Source organism: Ursus americanus, chromosome 1 (assembly GCF_024610735.1).
Source record: "Ursus americanus isolate L20-20 chromosome 1, mUrsAme1.1.p, whole genome shotgun sequence".
Taxonomy (NCBI): domain Eukaryota; kingdom Metazoa; phylum Chordata; class Mammalia; order Carnivora; family Ursidae; genus Ursus; species Ursus americanus.
Window position 1 is genome coordinate 10,317,884 of NC_142127.1, and position 27,562 is coordinate 10,345,445.

Genomic DNA, 27,562 nt, shown 5'->3' on the forward strand with positions numbered 1-27,562 from the left:
AAAGGTCAGGAGGATTATACTGATGGCTGCACTCAGGGAGGAAGGAAGCATCAAGGGTGGGGCTGAGTGTTCCTCTTCCACACGCATTATCTCCTGTTCTCCGCTACGGTACTAGTGCTTCCACAAACATCCTTGCACATATTTCATGGAGTCTTTGGGTGAGTATTTCCGTAGCAAAAGTTCTTACAAATGAGATCATGTTCATATATACTTTATGCTGATATATCCGTGGCATTGACCGTAGACCTGAGAGCTGAAAGCATTTTTTTCCTTTTTATTTTTGCTGTGATCTACCAACCTTGCCTTATCAATAGCCTCTTCAGGTAAGGAGGGCTGCTAAGGGCTACAATATGTTGCTTTAAATGGCAGGTTAGCTTAAAGGGGGGGGGGGGCAGATTAGGCATCTGACCAGAGGTCAGTCACAGAGAATCAGGGTATCAATGTTAGCCAGGCTTTCCCATCGGACCTTCTGAGTCAGGGGGACCCAGCAACATCATTGATCCTCCTGCACCCTCATGCCCTTTCTCTGTCAAATGGGCATAATATCACCAAGGGGCTTGGGGGGGGGGGGAATTCAAGGAGCTGGTGTGTATTTAAAGTGCCAGGAGAAAGCTCAAGATGGGAGAGCCAAGAGGAAAGGAGTGGGCACAAAAACAGAGAAAGAAAAAATTGGGTAAGAGCCATTTGAGGGGACCTTGTACTGAGAGGCTAAAAGCCAGCCTCCGGGTCATCTGGGCACTCAAACCCAGGTGGAGCAGGCTACTGGGGGGACCCGCCTGATGCTTAAATAGCTTCTCAGGGACACCAGGAGTACAAAGCCTCCAGGGGTTCGTCTTCAGCGCAGCCCCCAAAATGCCTGGGTGTACCACACCATCCACCCGGGGCTCACCCGAGCATCCAGACTTCCTCGTGTGATGGTGCCCATGGGAATGAAATTTTCTAGAAGGAGCGCTTATGACTTCAATAATGAAGAAACACAAAATGAAAATCAGAAACGCAGCGCCAAGTAGCTGACCCACCCAATAGATGCCATAGGCATTTACAGAGCACCCGCTATGTCCGCAGGACACTGGCACAACCTTTTTTTCACCCGAACGTGGTTATCAGTAGATGCGAGACTCCAGAAGGGGTCATAGGCCAGCCATCCGCGCGGGCAGCCAGGTTGCGGCAGGGCCGCCCCAGAACTTAAGCGCGCGCTCTTTCCGGACTCGGGGGGCGTTGCAGCGTCGAAGGCTCAGGCAGCGTGCCCTCGCCCGGTCTCCTCCGCCCCCGGGCTGAGCCTGCGGGAGCCGGCTGCGGCCCCCCGCGCCCTCCCTCCGCCTCCTCCCCTGCCAGCCGGCACGCCGGCCCCCTGCCAGTCGGGGCTGGGTGGAGGAGCGCCGGCAGCGCCGCGTCCTTATCAATGGGCTGGGCGGCTTAACACGCGGCCACCTCTTCCGAGGAGAAGCAGTCCTGCCGCTCGCCGCGGGTTGGGTGGCCCGGCCATGGCTCCTCGGGACGCGGCGGCCGGCCGGGGCGCGGGCCCCCGCGGACGGCGCTGAGCTCCCGGGCCGGGGGTTGCGCACAGGTGGGCGGCCGTCGAGGCGCCCCCCGGGGAGCGCGCCGGGCACCATGCGTCCCCGCTTGCTGCTGTGGCCGCCGCCGCCGTCGCTGCTGCTGCTGCTCGCCTGCGCAGCGCACACGGTGAGTACCGCTCCCCTCCGCGGGCCCCACGCGAGGTGGGCGTGGAGGGGTCCCCAGATCTTCCGCGGAGGAGGGCGACTTCTTACACCCCGTTCCCCCCAAGGATCATTTCTATCAGCTCCTCGCCAGATAGCCTCCTCCCCCAGAATAAAAACAGCAAGTGCGTCGGGCGAAGGCAGCCCTAAGCTAACCTCCCTCTGCCCGCCTCGCCACCCCTCCCTCCAGGCTGTGCCTCGACGGAAACTCTGGAGGCGCCCCTGGCAGTGCCTATTGAGCCCTGGGCATTCTGCCTCCATTATTTCGTTGAAACCTCACGAGGCTTTCCAGGTTGATATTGTCACCCTCTCTTTATGGACGAGGACACAGAGACTCTAAGAGGCCAAAAATCTTGCCTAAGGAAAAGTTGATTGGAACCCACATCCGTCGGACCCAAAGCCTTGACATTTTCACACACACACACACACACACATACACACACACACACACACACACACACACACACACACACACACACACACACACACACTGGCTGTAGAAGGGGAAACCTCAGAAAGCTCTAGCTGGAGCTCCCGGGTCTGTCTGTGGCGGGACCCTTCCCTCCCTCTCCTTTGGGATTTGGCACCCTAAAGTCTGCATGTCTGGGGGGGTGCTGGGAGGAGCTGGCCTATGAAAACCCAGTGCAGGGAGAAGAAGAGGAGAAAGGCAGAGTGGGTGGCTTGTTTTCCTTTCCCACAGGAACTCCTTGGAATCCAGGGCCTCTCCCACTGGGATGTGTGAATGAGTGGCTGCACCCAGACAGCCAGGATGGAAGGAATGGGGAGGGGGTAGTAGGGTGGGGAATGATTCCAGAACCACTTCTTCCCACCAGCATTCCAAACTGGCCCTCAAATCCTCTGTCCCAAGAAACTCCCCAGGAAAAGTGCTCGGGGACCCAATTCTGAGTCTCCAGTCTCTGTCCTGGGTGAGTCCTTCCTGGTGTCCAATGACCTTGCCTTCCTGTAATCCTCTCCTGTTTGATTATAAGAAAAACCTTCAATCCCAGAGCTGATGGGAATGTTGACCCTTAGGAGCTCCCCATGCAGCAGCTCCGTGACATTCCAGCAGCAGTAGTTTGGAAAAGTGGAATTTGGGACTCTCGTGCCCAGCTCTCTTATAACCCTGGAGTCTCTTCTCTCCAGTGGCAGTGCTGGGGATTGGAAGGTGCTAGAGCAATAGTACCCATTCACTAATCTGAACTCCCAGTTTGGGGAAATGCCACCCAGGACACCGGAGACAATTCAAAGCCTCTAGCTATGTTGTTATTTGGTGCCCAGGGATGGGAGGGGCAATATCTTCTTCCTTACCCCCTTCCCCACCTCCTTCCTAGGGATTTGCAGTAACCCTGAGGTTGTCAGAAGAAATCAACAGGTGGCTGGGCTTCAGGACTGAGGTTCAACCTACATTTTTAGTCTCCAGGGGACCCCCAGGTTATGTCAAGAATAAGCATGGGGGGGGGGGGAATGAGAGCTTTCACTTGGTTGGAGCCTTCAGCGTGCCTTGGAAAGCTGCTTCATGATGCTCTGAGCCAATTTCCTTATTTTACAGATGAGAAAACTGAGACCCACAGAGAAAAGGGACCTGCCCCAAATCAACAACTTAGTGGTGGAGCTGGGACTAGCACCCAGATCTCTCGATCCCAGCCACCCAGGGCACTCTCCCTTATGTCCTTTGTCTTTACGTGTCATTTTCCTACGCTCATGTCCCGCCTTGTTTTACCACAAGATGGTTTCCTGTGTATAAGTCTTGGTCCTCTGGGTGTTTTATGGGCTTTTCCAGACCTGAGGTCTCATACTTCTTGGCAAGAACTCCTTTAATAAATAAGAATGGAACTGACCTCCTTTGGTTGGAGTGTTTCCCAGCCTTTGAAACACTGCTTACCTTCTGTTTCTTTGACTCTGAGTGGTCGGACATTTGATTTGGGAATTTAAGGGCATTCAAACAATTTTTTATATTCATTTCCCCATTGAGTGAGATCATAGGCATCTTCCTAATAAGGCATCATTAGGCCAAATTGCTTATTACTGCTATGCACCCTCCCCCCTTGCCTTTCCATACAGGGAAGTGTCAGGAGGGTCCCTTGCAAACGGAAACCAGAAAGTGATGATGGCTGAAGGGGCCAGTTTTCTGAGACCTCCATGGGAAACACGGACCACACCTCCTTTTGCTATCCTACCCCCTTGAATCTCATGAGGACTTTTACCTGGAGCGATATTGAGATCTTTCACTAGCATGTCTGTCCTCTTCCTCCTCCCCAATACACACACTTTGAAATGTTGTCTTATTCATCTTCTATCCCTAGAGCCTGTCACAGTGTAAGATGGAGCTCAATGAGTGTGTGTTGGTTGAGTGAATGAGTGAATGAATGAAGTGATGACAGCCAAAGGGAGTGTCATAAGCTGTGACACTTTCATGTAGCAACAAGTCATAAACAATGACATCTCGAAGGCGATCCTTGCTTACAAAATTGTACATAACCGCATCAAGCCAATGCGTAACAGTGACTCAAGGCAGGGCCTTTTAATCTGTAGCGTCTGGCAACCTCGATAACCTTAGTGAGTTAAATGGGGTGGAGAGGGCTGCCTTTTCCTTCAAGTGGGGTTTCTTAACTCTGACACTGTAACCCGGATATTAAATCTGGGCTTTCAGCAAGGAGTGCTAGGAAGGGAGCTAGGCCCTCCCTCAGTGTGGAGGAAGCCATGGGGTAGGAATAATGGGAACATGGGGGAGAAAGGGGAGTCACAGGATTCTTTGTCATGGGGGACTGTCCTGTGCCTTGCGGACCATCTAGCACCATCCCTGGGCTTTACCCACTAGAAGCCAGGAGCACCTCTCCATGTTGCACCCACAGAAAAATGTCTCCAGACATTGCCCAATGTCTTCTAGGAGGCGGGGAGGGCAGAACTCCCCCTGGTCGAGAACCAGTGCCTTAAAGTTTGTCCTGTTTTAGGGGAAATGCATGAGCAGAACTAACAATAAGGGTTTATTGAATGTTGGATTCAGGACAGTGGGTTTGGTGACAGGGAATCGGAGCCAAGGTACCCGATAAACACCCACTTGCAGACAAAATGACTTGTGCCGACAACGGGCTTGATCTTCTCCAGCCTCCCTCCTGCCCTCCCTCCTCTCTCCGGCCCCTCTCAATGGATGGCTCAGAAACAGAAAAGGTCCCGGCTTGGGGGTCTGGCACATGGTGCTACTTCCACCAGGGACTGACAAGCTCGGTGGCAACCGGGCAGGCAGAATTTCAGGGAGACCGCAAGGGTCATCCAAGAAGCTGGTTATTGACAACTCTTCAGAGGAAGCTCTCTGGGATTTGTTTTTTAAAGACTTTATTTATTTATTTATTTATTTATTTATTTATTTATTTATTTATTTATTTGACAGAGGGAGAGAGAGAGCACAAGCAGGGGGAACAGCAGGCAGAGGGAGAGGGAGAAGCAGGCTCCCCGCTGAGCAGGGAGCCCTACATGGGACTCGATCCCAGGACCCCGGGATCATGACCTGAGCCGAAGGCAGACGCTTCACCAACTGAGCCACCCAGGTGCCCCCGGGATTTTTTATATCCCTGAAAATCACCTTCTCATTTTCCCGGGAAGTATTTGTGGATTTCTTTTAAAGTTGTTACTATCTCTAAAATGAATGTAAATGATGATGATGGCGATAAAGTCTTCCTTTATCGAGGCTCACCTCACACCTGATACTCTGCCAAGTCCTTGCCGCATATCCGACTTGATTCTCGTAACCCTCATTGTGCGGAGGGAGAAGCAGAGGCTCAGAGAGAGGTGAAGCCATCAGTCAAGGCCATCCACCCAGACATGGTGTGAGGACCCAGACCCGGATTCCTAACCAGTAAATCCAGCACACGCCTGCTCCCAGAAAGAGGCTGCGCTGGTTTCTGGTGCCCAAGGGGCTGTCACAAAATTCTCTCCCAAGCCTCAAAGTGACATTAATTTCAGTTTAATCTAATCGCTTTCTAAAACATAAAACAAATACTGAATTACACACAGCACTTTATTAAGGAGGCCAGAGATGAGCGCAGGGTCACAAAATCAATCAACTAGGAGGTACACTTCCCAAATTCTTTAGGGGGGGGGTCCTTCTCTTAGCTTTGGCATCATCTTTCTGCACTCCCATGGAGCCCACCTCTCCACCCTGTCCCCACTATCCCAGCCCTCTGGCTTCCTCTATGCCCAGGGAGGAGAGAGGGTGTAGCTCTCTTCCTGGCACCCATCTTTGAAAGCCCAGACTTCATAACCAGGGTTGGAGCTCCACCACCACCCTCCAATGTCCCCTGACTTGTTCCTCGCTTCCCCGCCTTTAGCAAGCTGAGGTTTCTCACCACTGACCTTCACTCAGGCATTGGGACAACCTGCAGCCCAAGGTAAAACCCACAACACTCAGATCCTATCTACTTGCTTACATTACAAACAGAGGGCTACTCAGTGTTCCTGTGGACTCCAGAAAATAATAATATCCTGGGGCCCAGCCAGCCTCAACATTCCGTGTGTGGCAGATTCCAAGGGGCATTCGGGGAAGGGACATCCCTGCTTGGCCATGTCCTGAAGTCCCAGCCCACCATGCTGCCTGTGTTCCTAAGTTTTCCTGCCTTCTCCAGAATCTCCATATGTCCCACATCGGTCCCTCAGCCGTGGGCTCTCCCACATCGGTCCCTCAGCCGTGGGCTCTCCTTGTTGTCTATGATCCTGACCTTACCAACCCCCTTTCCATTTTCAATAGACAGGCTTGCCTCCTATTGGAGCAGGAACTAAGTCCCATTCACCTTCGTGTCCCTAGTGATGAATCAATTGCTTGGCATAGAGTAGGTGTTCAATAAATATTTGGTGAAGTTTTGCATTTTGAGCTGGTTGTTTGATAATATGTTTCCTCTTCTTAGTTCTCACTGTATAAACTAGCTAGTATCACATCTCCTTTTATTTCCCCCTTGAAAAAATTTCCTTCCAGTCTAAGTGGGCAGGCCAGTAATTGTATCATAAAGTGTGATTGGCAGAGTGATGTTGAGTGTCTTCACCTTCTTCAGAATTCAATAGATTTTGACTTTATATCCTCCCAGATTTTACCTTTTCAGATTCAAGAGTCCCAAGTTTAACTAGCAGAACTCTCTCTTGACATCTTTCTTCTCTTATTTTGCTTAATTATTCTCTCTCTCTGCAGACTGAAGTTTTCTGTTGCTTTCTGCAGGATAGAATATGGCTGCCCCATAGCTGTCCCACAGTACATGCTTTAGGAATGGGAGAGATTGACCTTACTCCTCCTTACAAGGCTAAGTATCCAAGAGAAGAAAGCCCATTGTTCCAAACTGGGTTAGGTTTTCTCCAAACGTATGATTATTGAGATGGGACCTCACAGCACACCTCATTGTGAAGGGGTCTTCTCAAAGAGGAGTTGTTGGCTAATAGTTTGAGTAGACACCTCAAAATATGCCTACCGTCTGAGAAAGAAAAGGACAGTGGAAGCTAATCGCACAATCATGAAGCAACAGATATGAACTTGTACACTGTAGTGGGCCAGCCATGACTGGGGACCAAGGTCAGTGCTGAAGTATCAAGAGTGATACTTGTACAGAGACACTACTAGGTACATAGTCTTAGAAAGTTTACAACTTAAGTGCCTTTCCTTAAAAAAAAAAATTACTATATGTTATGCCCCCTAAAGCCAAAACTGAGTCTAAAATATGGGATACAGGGGTACCTGGCTGGCTCAGTCCATAGAGCATGTGACTCTTGATCTCAGGTTTATATGAGTTCAAGACCTACATTGGGAATGGAGCCTACTTTAAAGAATTAAAATAAAATAAAATAAAATAAAATAAAGGACACAAAAAAGTGGAATTTACCCAGGATGGCAATGGGCAGATCAATTGCACGGCTCTGAAACAGAGGATTTGCCCAGAAAGTCAAAGGACTCCTCGAAGTCAGTTCCAGAGAGGCTCCTTGCAGAGCTACTCTACTCAGAACCGTGGAGTGCAGCTACGCTAGGTAATTGCCTAGGAATTTTGTGATGAACAAGAAAAAAGAAAGTTAATTTAAAATTCCAGCAAAAGACAGCAGTTATATGAAAAACTTCACCGTGCAAGTGTTCTTTTTAAAGTTTGACATGATTGCAGCAATATTTTTAAAACTCCAGAAGTAAAGATGGCCTGGACTCAAAATCTGAAACTGAAGAAGAAAGTCATGTAATGTGTGTTTTTGTTTATTAATTAAAATAATAAAGAAAAGTACTATTGAGTAAAATTCTTTTTTCTTACAATCCCTTAGTGAATTTATGAGGAATACATATTTTTAAGTATACTTTGGTCCGAGGGGCCGTTTTGACTACCAAGCAGCATCTCATTCTTGGTAGCAACTATTTTGGTATTTTCTGCTCAGAATAATTCACTTATGGTGCTAAATATATGTTTGTTTGTTTTGTTTCTCTCACATTGACAACCAGTTTTCCAACTCTCCAGACACTAGCTGGGTGTTCTAAAGTTCAGTTCAGTTCTGGGGCGCCTGGATGGCTCAGTCGGTTAAGCATCTGCCGTCGGCCCAGGTCATGATTCCAGGGTCCTGGGATCGAGTCCCGGGGTCGGGATCGAGCCCTGCGTTGGGCTCCCTGTTCAGTGGGGAATCTGCTTCTCCCTCTCCCTCTGCACCTCCCCTGGCTCATGTGCTGTCTCTCAAATAAATAAATAAAATCTTTTAAAAAAATCAATTTCAATTCAGTTCTGACTCTAACCACCTGGAATCAGACCCTGTGGGTTAAGGACACAGTCAGACTGCTCCTACTTTAGACGCCAGTCAGGAGCCCGGGCCACCCGTACTTCTGGCTGATCAGCTGTACATCGGGGGTTCCCATGACCTCCTCCTTTGATCAGGTAATTTGCTAGAAGGGCTCAGAGAACTCAGGAAAGTACTTTACTTGCCATTACTAATTAATTATAAAGGATACAACTCAGGGACAGCCAAGTGGAAGAAATGCAGAGGGTGCGGAAGGGGGAGTATGGACACTCTCCAAACCCTCTCGTGTAGGGTATTTATGTAGGTTTCATTACACAGGCATGATGGACGAGATCACTGACCATTGGTGACTTACTCAGTCTCTGCCCTCTCTGCGGTGGTCAGCAGGACAGCTGGAAGTTCCAATCTCTCACCACACGGTTGGTCTTTCTGGTGACCAGCCCCCATACTGCAGATCTCCAGAGGCCCCCACCCGCCAGTCCCCTTAGCAGCATATACAAAGTCACTCATCACTTTGGAGATCCCCAGGATCTTAGAAGCTCTTGTATTAGGAACTGAGAAGTAAGACCCAATATCTTACAACCCGGGTCCATCCGGATTGTCCATTATTCAAATAATATAGATTCTAGGAAGACAGAATAGAGAAGATGAAGGGAGGAAATAGTAAAATAAATCAACTAACATTTTAAAAATTCCCAGACATGAAGAACACAAATCTTCAGATAGAAATGTCCCCTGAGTATCTAATCAATGAATAAAAAAAGAAGCATTTCCACAAGGAATTTAGAAGCTATTAAAAACAAGAAAAATCCTGAGTATTTCTACGGAGAAAACAAAAGTCACATGCAAAAGGTTTGGAAGCACAATTGGATTTCTTATCGATACTGGAAGAGAGAAGGAGAAATGCCTTCAAATTCTGGAAGGAAATTTCTTTTCAACCCAGAATTCTCTGCCCAAATTTGATTAATTATCAAATTAATAAAAGCTTTTCATTCCTGCAGAGATTACAAAGTTTATCTCCTACATATGCTTTCATAGGAAGTGACTAGAGAATGTGCTTCTGCAAAACAAGGAGGTGAAGCAAGGAAAAAGACGTGGAATCTATGAAAGTGAAGTCTAGTCAGAAGACTTGGGGAGAGGGTACCCCAAGCCACAGCCAGGCACCTGACCCAGATTGGAGCAAGAGGAACGAGGACCAGCAGATAGGTCTCCGGAGGTAAAACAAATACAACCGTTGATAGATGTCTCTCGGAGCTGTTGGAGCACTTGGAAAAATTAGCCATAGGTACATAGAACACTAATCAAATGAAAAAAACAAAGTAATTATTGACCTCAGGAAAAACAAAATGTACAAGAAGAGACATAATCATTTTACATGGCTAGACTTAGCGGTGAACAATATACTTCATAGTCAAAACAAGGCATTATAAATAGAGACCATTCATTTAACTGAAAATTGAATCAAGATAAGTATATGTAATATATGGGGGACAGAAGCATATGTAGGGAGATTTAAAAACATCTAAATCTTTGTCTTCCATAACAGAGAGTTTTAAATAGAGTCTCAGATTAATAAACCAAGAAATAGCAGTATAAGAATATAATCTTAAAATCTGGAGGGGTGCCGGGCTGGCTCAGTCAGAGAAGCATGAGACTCTTGATCTCAGGGTCATGAGTTTGAACCCCATGTCGGGTGTAGAGATTACTTTTAAAAAATCTTAAGAACGGGGCGCCTGGGTGGCTCAGTCATTGAGCGTCTGCCTTTGGCTCAAGGCGTGATCCCGGCGTTCTGGGATGGAGACCCGCATCAGGCTCCTCCACTGTGAGCCTGCTTCTTCTTCTCCCACTCCCCCTGCTTGTGTTCCCTCTCACTCTGGCTGTCTCTCTCTCTGCCAAATAAATAAATAAAATCTTTTTAAAAATCTTAAAAACAATATGGAGATTAAAAACAATATGGAGATTAAAAACAAAAATGAACAGTTAAAAAGAGTTGAAATGGTTGCCTCTGGAAAGTAGGTAAAGGTTAGGGAAGGAAACTGCTATTTTTCATGACAAACTCCTTGGCACTAGTACAAGTAAAAGATAAAAAAAACACATATACACAGATTCCAATTTTTTAACTGTTTGAAGATATCTTTAAGGACTAATAGCTCTTGTTTTGAGGACAATGTTAGCAGTCCTTTCATCTTCATTTGTCTGTTTCTCCTGTGAATTTTATTTATTTATTTACTCATTTATTCATTTACTTATTTATTTATAAAGATTTTATTTATTTATTTTAGAGAGGGACAGAGAAAGCACAGCGGGGAAGGGTAGAGGAAGAGGAAGAGAGAATACCAAGCAGACTCTGTGAAGAGTACGGAGCCCAACTTTGAACTCGATCTCATGATCCTGAGATCATGACCTGAGCCAAAACGAAGAGTCAGACACTTAACCGACTGAGACACCCAGGCTCCCCTCTCCTGTGAATTTTAAGTAAAATTATATTTAATAATTATTTAGAAATATACATAGAAATATACATGCAGCCTCTCCTTCCCTTCTCTAGGTTAATTTAGATAAGAAGGGGGCTCGTTTCCCATTTATTCTCCCTCCAATGTCTCTTCCGGGTGGTTGCTCCATCAAACACACTCCTCCCAGCCCCTCCCAGCAACCCAAAGGGCCCCTTTTCTTAACTACTGGTCACCATCTGGAGCCGTGGGCTCAGTCCTTTCAGCAGGATGCTGCTGCCAGCATGCCACCACAACACAAAATTACATTTTATGGAAAGATCAAGGGTGAAAGAAATGTGGAACGAGCCACTTCATACCCATCAGGATGGCTGTTATTAAAACAAAATACAGAAACAGGGGCTCCTGGATGGCTCAGTTGGTAGAACGTGCGACTCTTGATTTCAGGGTCCTGAGTTTGAGCCCCATGGTGTAGAGCCTACTTTAAAAAAATACAAAGAAAATAGGGGTGCCTGGGTGGCTTAGTTGGCCAAGCCTCTGACTCTTGATTTAGGCTCAGGTCATGATCTCAGGGTCATGAGATCGAGCCCAGTGTTGGGCTCCGCACTCAGTGTGAAGTAGGCTTCAGATTCTTTCCCTTCCGTCTTCCTCCCCCTGTGCTCCTCCTCATCTCTCTCTCAAATAAATAAATAAATAAAATTTTCAAAAAACATAAAGTAAAATAAAAATAGCAGGGGTTGATGAAGATGTGGAGATAACGGAACCCCTGTGCATTGCCAGTGGGAATGTAAAAAGGATGCAGAGGCTGTGGGAAACCATTTGGTGGCTCCTACAAAAGTAAACATAGAATTACCACATGATTCAGCAGTTCTGTCTCTGGATATACACCCACAAGAATTGAAAGAAGGGACTCAGATATTTGCACACCCATGTTCATAGCGGCATTATTTACAGTAGCCAAGAAGTGGAAGCTACGTGAGCGTCCATCAACAGATGAATGGAAGAACAAGACGTGGTGTGTACACACAATGAAATATTATTCAGACTGACAAAGGCATGAAATTCTGATAGATGCTACAACCTGGATGAATCTTGAAAACATACTAAGTGAAGTAAGCCAGACATAGAGCAAATACCATACGATTCCATTTACATGAAATACCTACAATAGGCAAATTTGTAGAGTCAGAGAGTAGACTGGAAGTCATCAGAGGCTGCGGAAGGAGGGAAATGGGTAGTTATTGCTAAGGGTACAGAGTTTCTGGCGCGATGTTGAGGAAGTTCTGGAAATAGTGGCGATGGTTGTACAACACTGTCAACGTACTTAATGCCACTGTATTGTACACTTAAACGTGTTTAAAGCCCTAAATTTTGTGTTATGTACATTTTACTACAATTTAAAAAAAAAGAGAAAGGTAGGATAAGAAGAAAAAGTTAAACTGTCTTCTGATTAATATTTTTTTCTGTAGTCGCAGGGGAAAACACCAAGGAAGTTGAACTTTTCTTGGAGAGATGTTCCTAGTGCATGTGTCCTCTCATTTCTAACCTTGCTCCATTTTTCTCAAGAGTCCTCTCTGTGGGTGTACCCCTTTCTTGAATTGCAGAGTGCAAATCACCACCTCTTGGGGGAAACTTCACTGCCTAAATGACACACATTGGAGCTGCCCTAGAATCTCTTTCCTACCTTGTGTCGGTCAGCTATGCTGCATAACAATCACAAACAACTCAGTGGTATACAGCAACAAGTGTTTATTTCTCTCTTTGTTTGCAAGTGAGCTAGGGTTTGATTGATCCAGGCCAGGCTCAGCTGGCTTGGCTCCAGCCGCCGGGGTCAGGTTCAAGTCTGCGCATGTGTGTTATTCATTCCTCCAAGACCAGCAGGATACCCCAGGTGGCAGAAATGCAAGAGAGCAAGCACAACTGTGCAAACATATTTCAAGTCTCTCTTCATATCAGATCTACCTAATATCCTAGTGACCAGTCACATGGCCAAGCCCAACCGAGGAAGGATACTCCACCCACCATGAGGTCATATGTATAAACTCCTATAGGCAATTGAGACCAATAATTCTAATTATAATAACGCTTCTTTCCCTGTCCTTGGCAGTAAGTCTTCTAAGTCTGTGATGAGTTACTGTGTCTGTATTAATACCAAAAGGATGCTATGGAATGTGGAAGTTCACCAGTGCAGTCCAGGATGGATTTTGTCCTCTGAATCTGGCAGCAGAGTCAAGCCTGAAGTGTTGCCCTCATCCCCGTGATTGGATATGGCTCATCACCATATCCACACGTGAAAGAGGGAGGTGTGTTTCTTTCCTTTTAAGGGCATAAGATAGCATTTGCACATGTGTCTTTCACTCTAATCCATTGCTAGAACTCAGTCATGTGAGCGTGTGTTAGTTGCAGGGAAATTGGAAACTGTAGTGTCCAGATGGGCAACCATATGCTCAGTTAAATTCTGATTGCGGTAGAGGAAAGGAAGAATAATTATTAAGGAGACAAAGAGCAGTTTCTGCCAGAGAGGTTATAACTAGAGGTGGGAATGGGAACAGAGACATGGAATGAATTCTCTACCTTCCTCTTTATATTTACATTTTATTTTAAAAGTTTCATATAATTTTCTTAATACTTTCATGTATTCTCTTCCAGATTTTCCTCTGAAAATATGGTACATTATATATCCTTACAATCACACTGTATATACAACTTTGTGTCATGCTCTTCTCATTTAATATCATGGTGTCACCATTAATAGTGTGTATTGCTGAATAGTCTTCTGAATTATCACGGATAATGGCTAACACTATCGCATTGAATGTAATTTCAAGATTATAGTATTATAATTTATGTTGAATGTTAGTTGAGTGTACCCTCAGATATTTAAATTGTCTCTTTTTAAGATTTAAACTTTTAATTTTGAGATAATTGTAGACCTTAAGAAATAATACAGAAAGATCCACATCCCCCTCCCCCCTCCCCCCAGCAAAAGCCTTTTGTCAGTTTCTCCCAGTGATAAAATCTTGCAAAACTAGGGGCACCCGGGTGGCTCAGTACGTTAAACGTCTGCCTTCGGCTCAGGTCGTAATCCCAGGGTACTGGGATCGAGCCCCATGTTGGACTCTCTGCTCAACAGGGAGCCTGCTTCTCCCTCTCCCTCTCCCTCTGCCTGCTGCTCTCCCTGCCTGTACTCTCTCTCTCTCTGTCAAATAAATAAATAAAATAGTACAGTATTACAACCCCAGCATCGGTATTGATACAGTCAAGGTACAGAACATTTTTATGACCCCAAGGAACTTTCAGTGTGCCCTGTCACAGTCACGGCCACTTCCCTCGAACTCCTACTACTTCCTTAATTCCTGACAACCACTCACCTGCTCTCTATTTCTATAACTTTGTCATTTCAAGAGTTACCTAGGTAGAATCATACAGTATGGTATGTAACCCTTGGGGATTGGCTTTTTTCATTCAGCGTACTTCTCTGGAGATTCGCCTAGGTTGGCCCATGTATCAGTAGTTCGTTCCTTTTTAGCGCTGAGTGGAGTTTCATAGGATGGATGTACCATCATTTGTTTAACCATTCACCCATTGGAAGATACCTGGATTGTTTCAGTCTGGGGCTGTTATGAATAAAGCTGCTATAAATATTCACGTACAGGTTTTTGCATGAATATAAGTTCTCATTTCTCTGGGATAAGGCCTAGGAGTGCAATTGCTGGGTCATGTAAGAGTTGCATGTTTAGCTTTTGTAAAAACGCTGCCAACCTGTTTTCCAGAGTGGCTATACCATTTTCATTCCCACCAGCAATGTATGAGTGATCTAGTTTCTCCACTACCTCGCCAACATCTATTGTTACGATTTTTAAAATGTTAACTATTATGATAGGAGTGTAGTGATAACACATTTTGGTTTCAATTTGCGTTCACTTAATAGCCAATGATTTTGGTGAAAACCATTTTACATGCTTATTTGCCATCTGTGTATCTCCTGTGAAATGTCTCTTCACGTCTTTTACCTATGTTCTAACTAGATTTTTGTTTGTTTACTGTTGAGTCTTGAATGTTCTTTATAAATTCTAGATACTAGTCCTTTCTTAAATATGTGACTGCAACTATTTTCTCCCACTCTGTAACTTGTCTTTTCATCCTCTTAATATGGTTTTTCATGAAGCAAAAGTATTTTTAATTTTAATTTAGTCCAATTTATCTGGCTTTCCTTTTATGGATTGTGCTTCTGTTGTCACGTATAACCCTGAAAGTCTGTTCATTTTTTTGTTTTTATGTATCTATCTATCTATCATCATCTATCTATCTATGGATTATTTATTTTTTTATTTTACTTTTTTTTAAATAAAAAAAATATTGTAAGCTCCGATGTGGGGCTTGAACTCACAACCCCAAGATCAAGAATCACATGCTTTACTGACTGAACCAGCCAGGCGCCACAAAGTTTGTTCATTTTTATTTTTGGTTTATTTTTTCTCTATATTGTTCAGATTGAGTGATTTCTACTGTCCTGTCTTCTAGCTCAGTGACCCTTTCCTCTGTCCACCCTCCACTACCACCCCTGCCACACACCACCACCATTCTCCTGTTGAGCCCTTCCACTAAGCTTTTTACTTCAGTTATTGTCTTTTTCAGTTGTACCATTTACATTGGATTTTTTTATATCTTCTATTTCTTTGCTGAGACTTTCTCTTTTTGCTGAGGTTGAAAGCTCTACATTTGTTTCAAATATCCTTATAACTGCTCACTGAAGCATTTTTATGATGGCTGCTTTACAATCTTTATCACATTGTTCCAGATCCCTGTCACCTCAGTGTTGGCATCAATGGATCACCTCTTTTCATTCAGTTTGATGTCTTCCTGGTTCTTAATATGATGAGTGATCTTTGATTGAAAGCAGGACATTTTGTATTGCTGTACGACTGTGTCTTATTTAAATCTCTCTTAGTTGGCTTTTCCCGATGGGGGAAGGGGGTGGGTGCTAGGTGTAAGTAAATGTGCAGCTTCCCCACTCTGCCTTACTTGACACTGGCAAAAAAGAGAGGCTCTCCCCTTACTGCTGAATGAGGGGTGGGAGTATCAGCTCCCCACATGGTCTTATAACACTGCAGTGGGTGGGGTCTGATCACCACTGGTGATGGTGAAAGTCATGAGTGTCCACTAGCCCCCCTCTGTGTTTAGAGAAACTTCTTTTAGCCATTCTTGGAGGGTAGGGTGCTGGCAATGAATTCTTTTAGTTTTTCTTATCATTTGAGAATGTCTTGATTTCCCTCTCATTTCTGGAGATATCTTTTACTGAGTATAGGATTCTGGGTTGACTGCTCTTTTCCTTCAGCACCTGTGGCACCAGCCCAGTGGGGAGATGGAGAAGCACCTCATTACTTCTGGATTGGGGTGGAAGTCCAGTCTCCACTGACATCATGGGCTGGGGGGAATCTTTGTTAGCACATAGTAGGGATGAAAGTGCCAGCTCCCTACTTGGCTGTCTCTGACACCACCCTGGCAGGGAGACTGGGGACCCAGTTACAGCCCGGGGAAGGTGGAAGTCCTGGCTCCCCAGTTTTTTCTGTGGTATTTGGCTGTTGCAGGGCAGTTGTTGTCTATACATTTTCTGTCTTGCTAGACTCCCTCTTTCCTAGCCCTTGGCTTGAGAGAGCGGGCTTTTATTGGAGCTTTTTTTTTTTTTTTTTTTTTTTGTCTACATCTGGCTGCATTTCCTTATGGCTAACTTCTTCAGTTCCAGTAATGGGATATTCAAGGTGAAGAGAAACTTCAGGGAACTCGCCACTTCCTTGAGCCATGAGGTCTTTAGCCACTTTGCCTTCTCTCCACCTTCCAGAATCTTCTGAGGCTTTTTTTGTATATAATGTCCAGGGTTTCTTGTTGTACTTAACAGGAGTAATAGGGAAAACGTACGTGCACTACATCTTCCTGAGAGCAGAAGTCCATCTCTTTGTCTCCATTAGATGTAAAGCTGCAACAGAATCCTTCATATAAAGCTTTTCCCACATATGGGATGGTTCCTAGAAGTAAGTCAGTTGGCCAAAGGGTATGAACATTTTTGTGACACTTAATATATGATGACATCCCTTCGAAGATTGTACCTGCTCACACTTCCTCCAGCAGTTTCTCACCTTTCTAAGAGTAATGTTCGTTTCAAAGAGGCACTGAACAGAATGTGTGCCTGCTTGAGATCCTTGCTGAACTAAAGGCAGCTTGCCAACCTGTAGGTGAATTTTTCCACTAAAGTTGTTCTACTGCCTCCGCTGAAAAGCCAGAGGGCGCTGGTGATGATGGACTTCAGTAAGCAGGCGGGAGCCCCACAAGAGGACAGGGACCTGAATATATGGGGCCGCATGCTGGTTCTCCTAACAATGACTATACTCTTAGGAAGCTGCTTGTTTCAATATGAGAGTCTGAATATAAGAGTCATCACAAGCCATGTGATGAAGTCGTTTGCTATATTGTCAGGTGTGAGATGGAAACTTAAGTGAGATGAATGGGGAAGGAATGAGCATAGTATGATTTGAATGCTGGGAGGGCACAGGCATCCCTGCAGCTGCTCTGTTGCCGCTGATCATAGGCTCTGGGCCAAGGGGTGTGAGGTGTGTACTTCGTGGGGATCACAGACCCAGTTGCTTGGTATCAGGGAGTAGCTGGAGAAGAGCAGTTGCTGACAGCTGATAGATACTTTTTTTTTTTTTTGAGAGAGAAAGAGGGAGAAAGAGTGCAAGTGGGGGAGGGCAGAGGGGCAGAGGGAGAGAGAGAGAGAATCTCATGCAGACTCCATGCTCAGCATGGAGCCTGACGCAGGGCTCCATCTCACGACCCAGAGATCATGACCTGAGTCAAAATCAAGTGTTGAATGCTTAACTGACTGAGCCACCCAGGTGCCCTGCAGAGAGATACCTTCTGACTACATTAGTGAAGGTTGTGGAAGATCCAAAATAAGAAATAATCAGATAATTTATGTTTGCCTTTGGGATCACTGAATACAGTGCTACCTTAGCTGCCCTTCTCTGGCCCAGAGCTTTTGTTGATTTACACCATTTTGGAACATGGCCTTGTCCCCAGGGACTTCTCCCCCTGCTCCATTATGTTGACATTTCCATCTACAAAGCATTAGTGCAGGGTCAACAGGAGGGTCTAAAACCTGGCCCTTGACCTTTTGGAAGGCTGGTCTCTGAAATCAGGAACCCTGGGTGTTGGACCTTGGCACATGCCTTAACCGCTGTGGGCTTCAGTTTCCTTTCCTAGGTCTCTTTACAGGGTTATTTTGAAGATTAAATAAGGTAATAATCGATGTGAAAAGATCCTAATATTAAAATTCCACAATCTATAGGAAGTAAAGTAGGAGTCCAATTCATTGATCTTTCAGTTGTTCATTCACTCATTCATTCATTCATTCATTCACCCAATCACTCACATATTTATCAAGTGTCAGACACAAATAAAAGAAGCGAGCCATGGTCTGGAAATCTACTCTAGGAAGAGCTAGGAAGCCAGGACTGTGTGCTAATCCTTCTTGTCCAACTCCTCCCTCAGCCACCGTTTGCCTGGGGTGGACATAGACTCTCTTCTGGGGAACTGGGAGATGGTTAAGCGTAGCTTTCAAAGACCTTCAGATCAAAACCAAGCTTGCCAAACCTGAGAAATAAACACTGTTAGAATAAATGAAGTCCTACAGACTAATAATAGTAAGGTGCTCAGAAAGCAAGTAACTCACTGGTCTCGGAAGTCTTGGTAAACTTAAGAGCAAGATTTGCAGCGGACAAACTACATTTTGTTTGAGCGTCCTTGCTGTCCAGCCCTGGTCTGAATTCTCTCCCAGGTGTGGCTGCCTCCACCTCGCTGTGAGGAGCTCCTTGCTGGTGCGGATTTTGCCTTCCTCATTTTGAATCCCCACTGTCTGGCCCCACTCTTGCTCATAGAAATTCTTTTTTGTGGTACACTGGAGTTAGGGGCTGTGATGAGCATTCTGGGTTTTGGACTTGCAGGTGGGCGCCCTCCCCGGACTGTGCGATGTGCTGCGGGTGCTGCGGGAGGAACGGGACCAGTGCCTACAAGAACTCTCCAAAGAGAAGCCAGAAGACCTGGGCACTGAGCAGCCAGCCCCAGGTATGTGGCCCACATAGGTCCACACTTGGACGTAGATAATGTCCAGTCCCACTGGCATAAGGGAGGCTGGACTAGCTGTATTCATTCAGATAATCACCTGGGTGGTGGAGGGTCTGCAATGATCCCAAGGAGCCATTGACATACACCCAAAAAGCCAGATCATCATCTTTCACTGTTTCTCTGGGCTTGTGGATACAGTCTGTGTTTTTATACCACCAACTTCTGCATAATGACTTCACCAAGGTAAGAGTTTGGTGAGAATTACTAGTCAAGGCAGTGTACCTCCTATCCATTCTCTCACCTCCTCTGCCAGTTTGATGAGTGAGGTAGTCAGAGAGACAGCGAGGGGTCAGAAGAACCTGAGGTCCAACGTTGGCTCGCACTCACGAGTAACCATGGACAAGTTATTTAAGACTTTTTAAGACTGCTGAGACTCAGTTTCTTGATCTACACAATGGAGGTGATAATGTCTACTTCGGGTTTATAATGATAAATGAGATAAATTATGTTAAATACTGGTGATTCTTAGATATTATTCATTTAAACATTATTATTAATCATTTAAAAATATCATTAATTTGATATTTAAATGTTAATTTTATTTCTAGTTTGCTTTTTAACTTCCCCGCATCTAAGGATAAGGAGGCGTGTAGCATTAAGAAAAGAATCCGTTACAGGTATTCAAAGACTTGTACGCACATATTCATAATGCCACTAGTCTTAATAGCCAAGAGGAAGAAATAGCCCAAGTGTCCATCGACTGATGTATGGATAAGGAAATGTGGTCTGTACACACAATGGAATATTATTCATTCTTAAAAAAAAACGAAGTACTGATATATGCTACAATATGGACGAATCTTAAAAACATGTTAAGTGAAGAAAGCCAGTTACAAAAGGCCGTGTATTGTATGATCCCATGTATATGAAATGTCCAGATCAGGCAAATCCATACAGACAGAAATTAGATTGAGAGCTGCCAGGGGCCAAGGGGAGGGAGAATGGGGAGTAATTCTTAGCGGTTCCCTTTGGGTGGCGGTGAAAATATCTTAGATCCAGATAGAGGTGATGGTTGAAAGATACTGTGATTGTACCAAATTCCACTGAATCGCACACTTTAGAATGGATAACGGTTAATTGTATGCTATATGAATTTATAGGTATGTTATATGAATTTTTAAATAGACTTTTTTTAAGCAATTTACTGCAAAATGGAGCAGAAAGTTCAGAATTCCCATGTACTCTCTGCTCTCTACCCAAACACAACCTCCTCCTCCATGAACATCCTATAACTTGTTATAATTGATGAACCTGCATTGATACAACGTTACCACCCAAAATCCATGGTTTACATTAGGGTTCACTCTTGGTGTACGTTCTGTGGGTTTTGACAAATGTGTAATGACACATGTTCACCATTAAAGTATCATACAGAGTGCTTTCTGTGCTCTCCCTATTCATCCCTTTCTCTCCCCTAACCCTTGAACCACTGATCTTTTTACTGTCTCCATAGTTTTGCCTTTTCTAGAACCTCATGTAGGTGGACTCATACAATACGTACCCTTTTCAGATTGGCTTCCTTCACTTAGTAATATGCATTTAGGGCTTTCTCCTTTTTTTTTTTTTTTATGGCTTGATAGCACATTTCTTCTTAGAGAAGAATAACGTTCCATTGTCTGGATGAACCACAGTTTACCCATTCACTTACTGAAGGACATCTTGGTTGCTTCCACATTTTGATAATTATAAACAAAGCTGCTATGTGTGGACAGATGTTTTCAATTCATTTGGATAAAATACCAAAGAGCTTGATTGCTGGATCATATGGTAAGAGCATGTTCATAAGTTTTGTGAGAAACTAACAAACCGTCTTCCAAAGTGGCCACACAATCGTGCATTCCACAAGCAATGAATGAGAGTTCTTGGTGCTCCACATCCTTGCCAGCATTTGATGTTGTCAGTGTTTATTTTTCTTTTTAATTCTGGTAAATTATGTATAACATAAAATGTGCTATCTTAATCATTTTTAAATTTAAAAACTTTTAAATTTTAGTAAAAATCACATAACGTAAGATTTACCATCTTAACCATTCTCAATGTATAGTGCAGTAGGGTTAAGGACATTCACCTAGTTGGGTATCCAGTCTCCAAAACTCTTTTCATCTTGAAAAACTGAAACTCTGTATTCGTTAAAACAACAACTCCCTTGGGGCACCTGGGTGGGTCAGTAGGTTAAGCATCCCAATCTTGATCTCAGCTCAGGTCTTGATCTCAGGGTCATGAGTTCAAGCTCAGCATGCAACCAACTAAAAAACGAACAAACAAAAAGCCAACAAGTCCCTTTTTCTCCCTTCCCCTATCCCCTGGCAACCACCATGCTACTTCCTATGAATTTGACTATTCTACATACAACGTATAAGTGAAATCATACAGTGTTTGTCTTTTTGTGATTGGCTTATCTCACTTAGCATAATGTCCAAGATCCATCAGAGTTGTAGCATAGAGCAGAACTCCCACATTTTGTTTATCCATTCACTCACAAAAGAACACTTGAGTTGTTTCCACCTTTTATCTATTGGGAATAATGCTGCTATGAACATGGGTGTGCAAATGTCTTCTCTTCAAGTCTCTGCTTCCAATTCTTTTGGCTATATACCTACAAGTGAAATTGCGGGGTTATAAGGTAATTCTATTTTTTATTTTCTCAGGGTCTGGCATACTGTTTTTTTCCGTAGTGGCTGTCCTATTTCACATTCTCACCAGCAGTGTACATGAATTCCAGTTTCTCCACATCTTCACCAGCACTTGGTACTTTGTTGGTTTTTTTAATAGTAGCCATCCTAATGGGTGTGAAGTGATATCCATTGTGGTTTTGATCTGCGTTTCCCTGACAATGAGTGATGTTGAGCATCTTTTCATGTGCTTGTTGGTCATTTGCAGGTCTTCTTTGGAGAAGTTTCTATTCAAGTCCTTTGCCCATTTTAAAATAGGGTTGTTTGGAATTTTGCTGTTAAGTTGTAGTAGTTCTCTATATATTCTGGGTCTTAACCCCTTTTCACCTCTATGATTTGTAAATAATCTCTCCCGTTGTTTAGGTTGCCTTTTCACTCTGTTGATTGTTTCCTTTGTTGAACAGAGCTTTTAAGTTTGATATAGTTCAATGCATCTATTTTTTACTTTTGTTGTCTGTGCTTTTGATGTCATATCCAATCAATCATTGCTAAATTGAATCTCACAGAGCTCTTCCCGTATGTTTTATCCTCAGAATTTTATAGTTTTAGCTCTTACATTTAGGTCCTTGGTCCATTTTGAGTTAGTTTTTGTATATGGTGTCCATTTTCATTCTTTCACATGTGGATATCCTGTTTTTTCAATACCATAGGTTGAAAACCTTTTTTCCATTGAATGGTTTTGACACCCTTGTCAAAAATCAGTTGACCACATATGTGAGGGTTTATTTCTGGGTTCTCTATTCTATTCCATTGGTCTATATGTCTTTCTGCCAGTGCCACACTGTTTTGATTACTGTAGTTTTGTAGTCAGTTTTGAAATCAGAAAGTATGAGACTTCCAACTTTGTCCTTTTAAGATTGATTTGGCTGTTTCCAGGTCCCTTGAGATGCCAAATGAATTTTAGGAGGGATTTTTTTATTTCTGCAAATAATGCCTTTGGGATTTTGATAGGGATTGCATTGAATCTATAGATTACTTTGGGTTGTATCGGCATCTTAACAATATTAAGTTATCTGATCCGTGAACACAAGATGTCTTTCCATTTATTTGTGCCTTTAATTTCTTTTAGCAACATTCTGTCATTTTCAGCATAAAAGTCTTTAACATCATTGGTTGGGTCTATTCCTAAATGCTTTATTTTTTTATACTATTGTAAATTGATTCATTTCTTAATTTCCTTTTCAGGTTGCTCCTCATTAGTGTATAGGAATACAACTGATTTTTGTGTGTTGACTTCGTATCTATCCTGCAACTTTGCTGAGTCCATTTATTAGTTCAACAGGTTTTTTTGTGGAATATTAAGGATTTTCTACGTACAAGATTATGTTATCTGTGAACAGAGATCATTTTACTTCCTCCTTTCCAATTTGGATGCCTTTTATTTCTTTTTCTTGCCTAATTGCTAAGGCTAGGACTTCCCTACTACTCTGAATACACATGGTGATAAGAGGCATCCTTGTCTTGTTCTAGATCCTACAAGAAAAGCTTTCTGTCTTTCAACAATGAGTGAGATATTCACTGTGGGCTTTTCACATATTGCTTTTGTTATGTTGAGCTAGTTTCCTTCTAGTCCTAATTTGTTAAGTGTTTTTATCATGAAAAGGGGCTGAACGTTGTCCATGCTTTTTCTGCATCAATTGAGATGATCATGTGGTTTTTGTTCTCTATTCTGTGAATGTAGTATATTACATTGACTGATTTTCATATGTTGAGCCATCCTTGCCTTACAGGGATAGATTCCACTTGGTCATGGTATATAGTCCTTTTAATGGATTATGCTGTTCAATTCAGTTTCTTGGTATTTTGTTTAAGATTTTTGCATTAATGTTCATCAGGGATATTGGTCTGTAGTTACCTTGTAATGTCTTTGGCTTTGGTAGCAAGATAATAAGGGTCTCATAGGATGATTTTGAAGATGTCCCCCTTTTTCCTTTTTTTGCAAGTGTTTGAGGAGGACCCATGTTAATTCTTCTCTAAATGCTTGGCAGAATTCATCAGCAAAGCCATCTGGGCTTTTCTTTGTGGGGAAATGGAAACTTTTTATTATTGACTCAGTCTCTTTACTAGTTAGAGGTCTGCTCAGATTTTCTATCTATTCATGATTGTCTCAGTACATTGTGCGTTCCTAGGATCTTATCCATTTCATCTAGGTTATGCCATTTGCTGGTGTATAGGCCACATATATCCTTTTGCAATAGCCTTCCCTCCAAGTCAAGGCCTTTGTTTTTGAAATTCTTGATCTGTTGGTTATTTAGTTTCTCACCGCACAGCATAGCTTGGTCTGGGACTCCTTCCCCTGCTCTAGCACCACGCAGCACAGACATCCCTGGATCTCAGCTGCTGCCCCAGCGGCTCTGTGGCTGCACAGTGCTTTTTCCCTCCTCTCACTTCTTCCGCCTCAGCCTCCTCCTCTCTCTGCCTTTCCCACTTCACATGGTGCCTGAATACCAGTGGCAGTGGCTGTAGAATGTGCCGTGAGCTAAAAGAGGAGGCAGCCTCTGTCTCTGTTATGTGACTTTTACCTCACTTTTTAAAAAAGAAAGAGGAAGAGGAGGGGAGTGGAGGAGAGAGGCCCAGACTTTTAAATTAGACAGACCGGGGGCACCTGGGTGGCTCAGTCAGTTAAGCATCTGACTCTTGATTTTAGCTCAGGTAATGATCTCAGGGTTGTGAGATCAAGCCCTGCATCAAGCCCCACACCTCTTGCTCATCCTGGGGCCTGCTTAAGATTCTCTCCCATTCCCTCTGCCCCTCCCCCTGCTCACTCTCTCTCTCTAAAAAAATAAAAATAAGTAAATAAATCAGACAGGTGTAACCTTGAACAAGTTACTTAATGTTTCTGGGTCTTAATTTCCAAATGTTTTTTATGGAGTTGGTGTGAAATTACAAGCGTTCATTCACAAATATAGCACTTACTGTTATGAGGTGGGAATGATGAGGACAAAGGATACAATGGTGAAAAAAAAGGACCACAGACTCCTCTCTAATCACCAAGGGATGTATTTTTCCACATGTAACAGAAGCTTGGTAGGCTAGCTTCATCAAATAGGAGTTGGCTTTTTTTGCACATTACAGAAAGTCCAGAATGGGTGCAAAGTTCCAGGGTGTCACCAGATCCCAGATTCCATCTGTCTTTTGGCTTAGTGTGTGCTGTTTGCCTCATGGTCATAAAAAGGCTGCCACACCTCCAGGCAGGAAGGGAGAGTACCTGTTTCTGGCAGGAAGAAGAGAGTCACCAGAAGAAAGGGTGAGATGTACTGAGAAGTCCTAAAGCTCTCCAGGTGACTTCTGCTCATACTTCCCCCAGCCAGAACTGGACTGCATGACCACCTCTGGCTGCAACTGAGGCTGGAGATTGAGATTTTTAAACTGTGCGTGTGGCCACCTTGAACAAAATCACGCTCTGTCAATGAGCAAGATAGACAGTCTCTGCTACAACCGTTATGACTGGCTGATAAGGGAGACGTTGATCAAATAATCACAAATTATTGTAAAATGGGAAGGAGATGAGTTGAGTGTGGTGTGCGGCTCTGTGTAAGTATCAGCGAGGGACCCCGACCTGGTCTGCGACTCTGGGAAGCCATGTTTGAGCCCAGACCTAAGGATGAGTCATCTTTCTTATGCAAAATAAAGGAGAAAGAGCACTGGGCTGGGGGAATGGCGGAGCACACCTGTGGTGGGAAGAAGGCCAAGGGCCAGAACACAGCGTAGGGATGAGAGCGAGCTTGTTACAAAATGAGCTTGAGAGGCAGCAGGGCCACGGCATACACGAGCACATTGGCCACGTAGAGGATTTTCATCCTGAGCTTATGAGCAGTGGAAAGCCTGGAGAGTCTTGAGAGGGGACCGATGAGATCTCTGCATTATGCAAAGATCACCTTTGCTGCAGCATGGAAGGTGGTTTGGAGAAAGGCAGGAGGACACTCTGAGACACCCCCTGAAGAGCTAGTGGTCCTGGCAATGGATAATGGTTATCTGGACTAGCAGGTCTCCCCGAAGCAGGTGCTGGGAAGAGGATTCAAATGCAAGTAGCTACTTTGGCAGCTATCCCAGGAACCACCAGTAGGAGTGTGGGGAGCTGAGACAGAGAAGGGAAGGAGGCCCCTGAACATGGCATTATCACTGTGAGCAAAGGCATTCTTTTCATTTCGTTCTCTATTTTTTGCATTCAGGACAGCTAGAACCTTAACAGATACTTAGTGACCACTGCTCAACTGAAGACGTTTTCCATCTTTTCCCAAGGGGGTCAAGTTGGCAGCGTTTGCCACCCCACTGGATACTGAGGGACAGGGGAGAACAGGGTAAGAAAGGGGTGTAGTGCCTTCCCAACAGGGCAAGGAATCTGAACGCTGTCGAATGGTGCTAACTGGCCGTGCATTCTGGGGCCGGCTGGTGGCATTAGGGGCCAGCCCAGGACACATGCCTCGGAGGGGCAGACGAGCTGGGATATTTACCCACCAATTCCCCATCAGTCAAAACCTGGGCTGCTTCTAGGGAGGGAGCATTGATTCCCCTGCACTCCCAGCGTGCTGTACTTGGGGGGAAAGTGGGCTCCAGTGGCTGGAGAAAGCCTTCAGACAACAGGATTGGGGGGCTAGCAATTTGAAAATGAGGTTGGTGTGTGCAGAAAAGGTAAAGACCAAGGCGATACGAGCAAGATCTGCTCCTGAGAGGGGGTAGAGGTGGAGAGGAGCGGACACACGGAAGCCAGGCCTAGAGAGGGCGTGTCCAGGATGACCCCCAAGTGTCCCACCTGAGCAATAGGAAGATGGGGCCGAAGGTATTCTGGGGGAGGAGAGACAAAGATCAGGAGGTGAGTGTCAGCCATGCAGAGCTTAGACTACCGAGGAGGGGTCAGGGCTGGGGAACCCCTCTGTACAGGTGACAAAGGGGCTGAGGCCACACAAGGTGAGGCGGGGGAAGCCGGCCTCGAGATCCCCCGCGTACATCGTCAGGAGCAGCCAGAGGCAGGAGGAAAATCGGGGAGTGGTGGGCAGCGGGGGCCAAGCAGTCTGGATGTTGCAACGTGCTTTAACCGATTCGCCCATCCTCTGCATGAGGGATGGGGACAGGATGACCTTGCTCTCTGCTGGCTGTGAAAGCTGCTGGTAAGGAGGCAGACTACGGTCTTGCGGTGCTCACTGGGGGGCGCCACTGAGCCTGAGCCTCCTGATTTCCTGAGCCCTCCTGCTACCCTACGTACTGTGTCTGGAACAGCGGAAGACGAGGTACCGACAAGGCCAGCCCCGGGCGCTGCAGAGTTGGCACTGGCCTCCGCCTGCATGTCTCCCACATGAATGCCTAAAATTCCAGTGACAAGGCATGGGCCTTTCATTCAGCCCTGACAGAGAAGGCCTAGAATGCCAAGCCTCTGGCAGAGATACAGTGAACCTCAGCTCCTACTGAGAAGTAAGGGACGCTTATTTTAAGAATGAGCATCGGATGTGTTTGAAATGTCCCATTGCTCTTCAGTGATTCCAGGGTGAGTTCCAGCACCTGACTTGGCCCTTATCCATGCCTTCATCCCAACCATTTCCCTTTGGCTCAACCAAATTGCTTACAGTTTCATGATGATGTCGGTTTCTCTGTGCCTCCAGGCTTTGTGCATGCTGATCCCTCTGCTACAACACCCTTCCATCTTCCTCACTCTGCCAATGACTCTGCCTTTTTGGCTCTTCCGGGGACAATTTCCTGAATGCCCGCAGCTCTGGTTTAGTTGGCCTCTGCCATCGATGGGTAGGCTCTGCTTGGGCCCTCTGTCCACCTGCACTCTCAGCCCTGCCCTGGGAGGCTCGTCTAT

At 44.9% G+C, this 27,562-nt stretch overlaps 1 protein-coding gene across 1 annotated transcript in view; it reads left to right on the forward strand.

The window, feature by feature from the left end:
* The first annotated feature begins 1,412 nt into the window (after positions 1-1,412).
* Positions 1,413-27,562, forward strand: part of SCTR (secretin receptor) — a 74,712-nt gene continuing 48,562 nt past the window's right edge. Inside the window, exons 1-2 of the mRNA XM_045804094.2 lie at positions 1,413-1,683; positions 18,910-19,030. Of these exons, the coding sequence (XP_045660050.1) occupies positions 1,612-1,683; positions 18,910-19,030 (193 nt within the window). The 5' untranslated portion in view covers positions 1,413-1,611. The remainder of the gene's footprint in view (positions 1,684-18,909; positions 19,031-27,562) is intronic.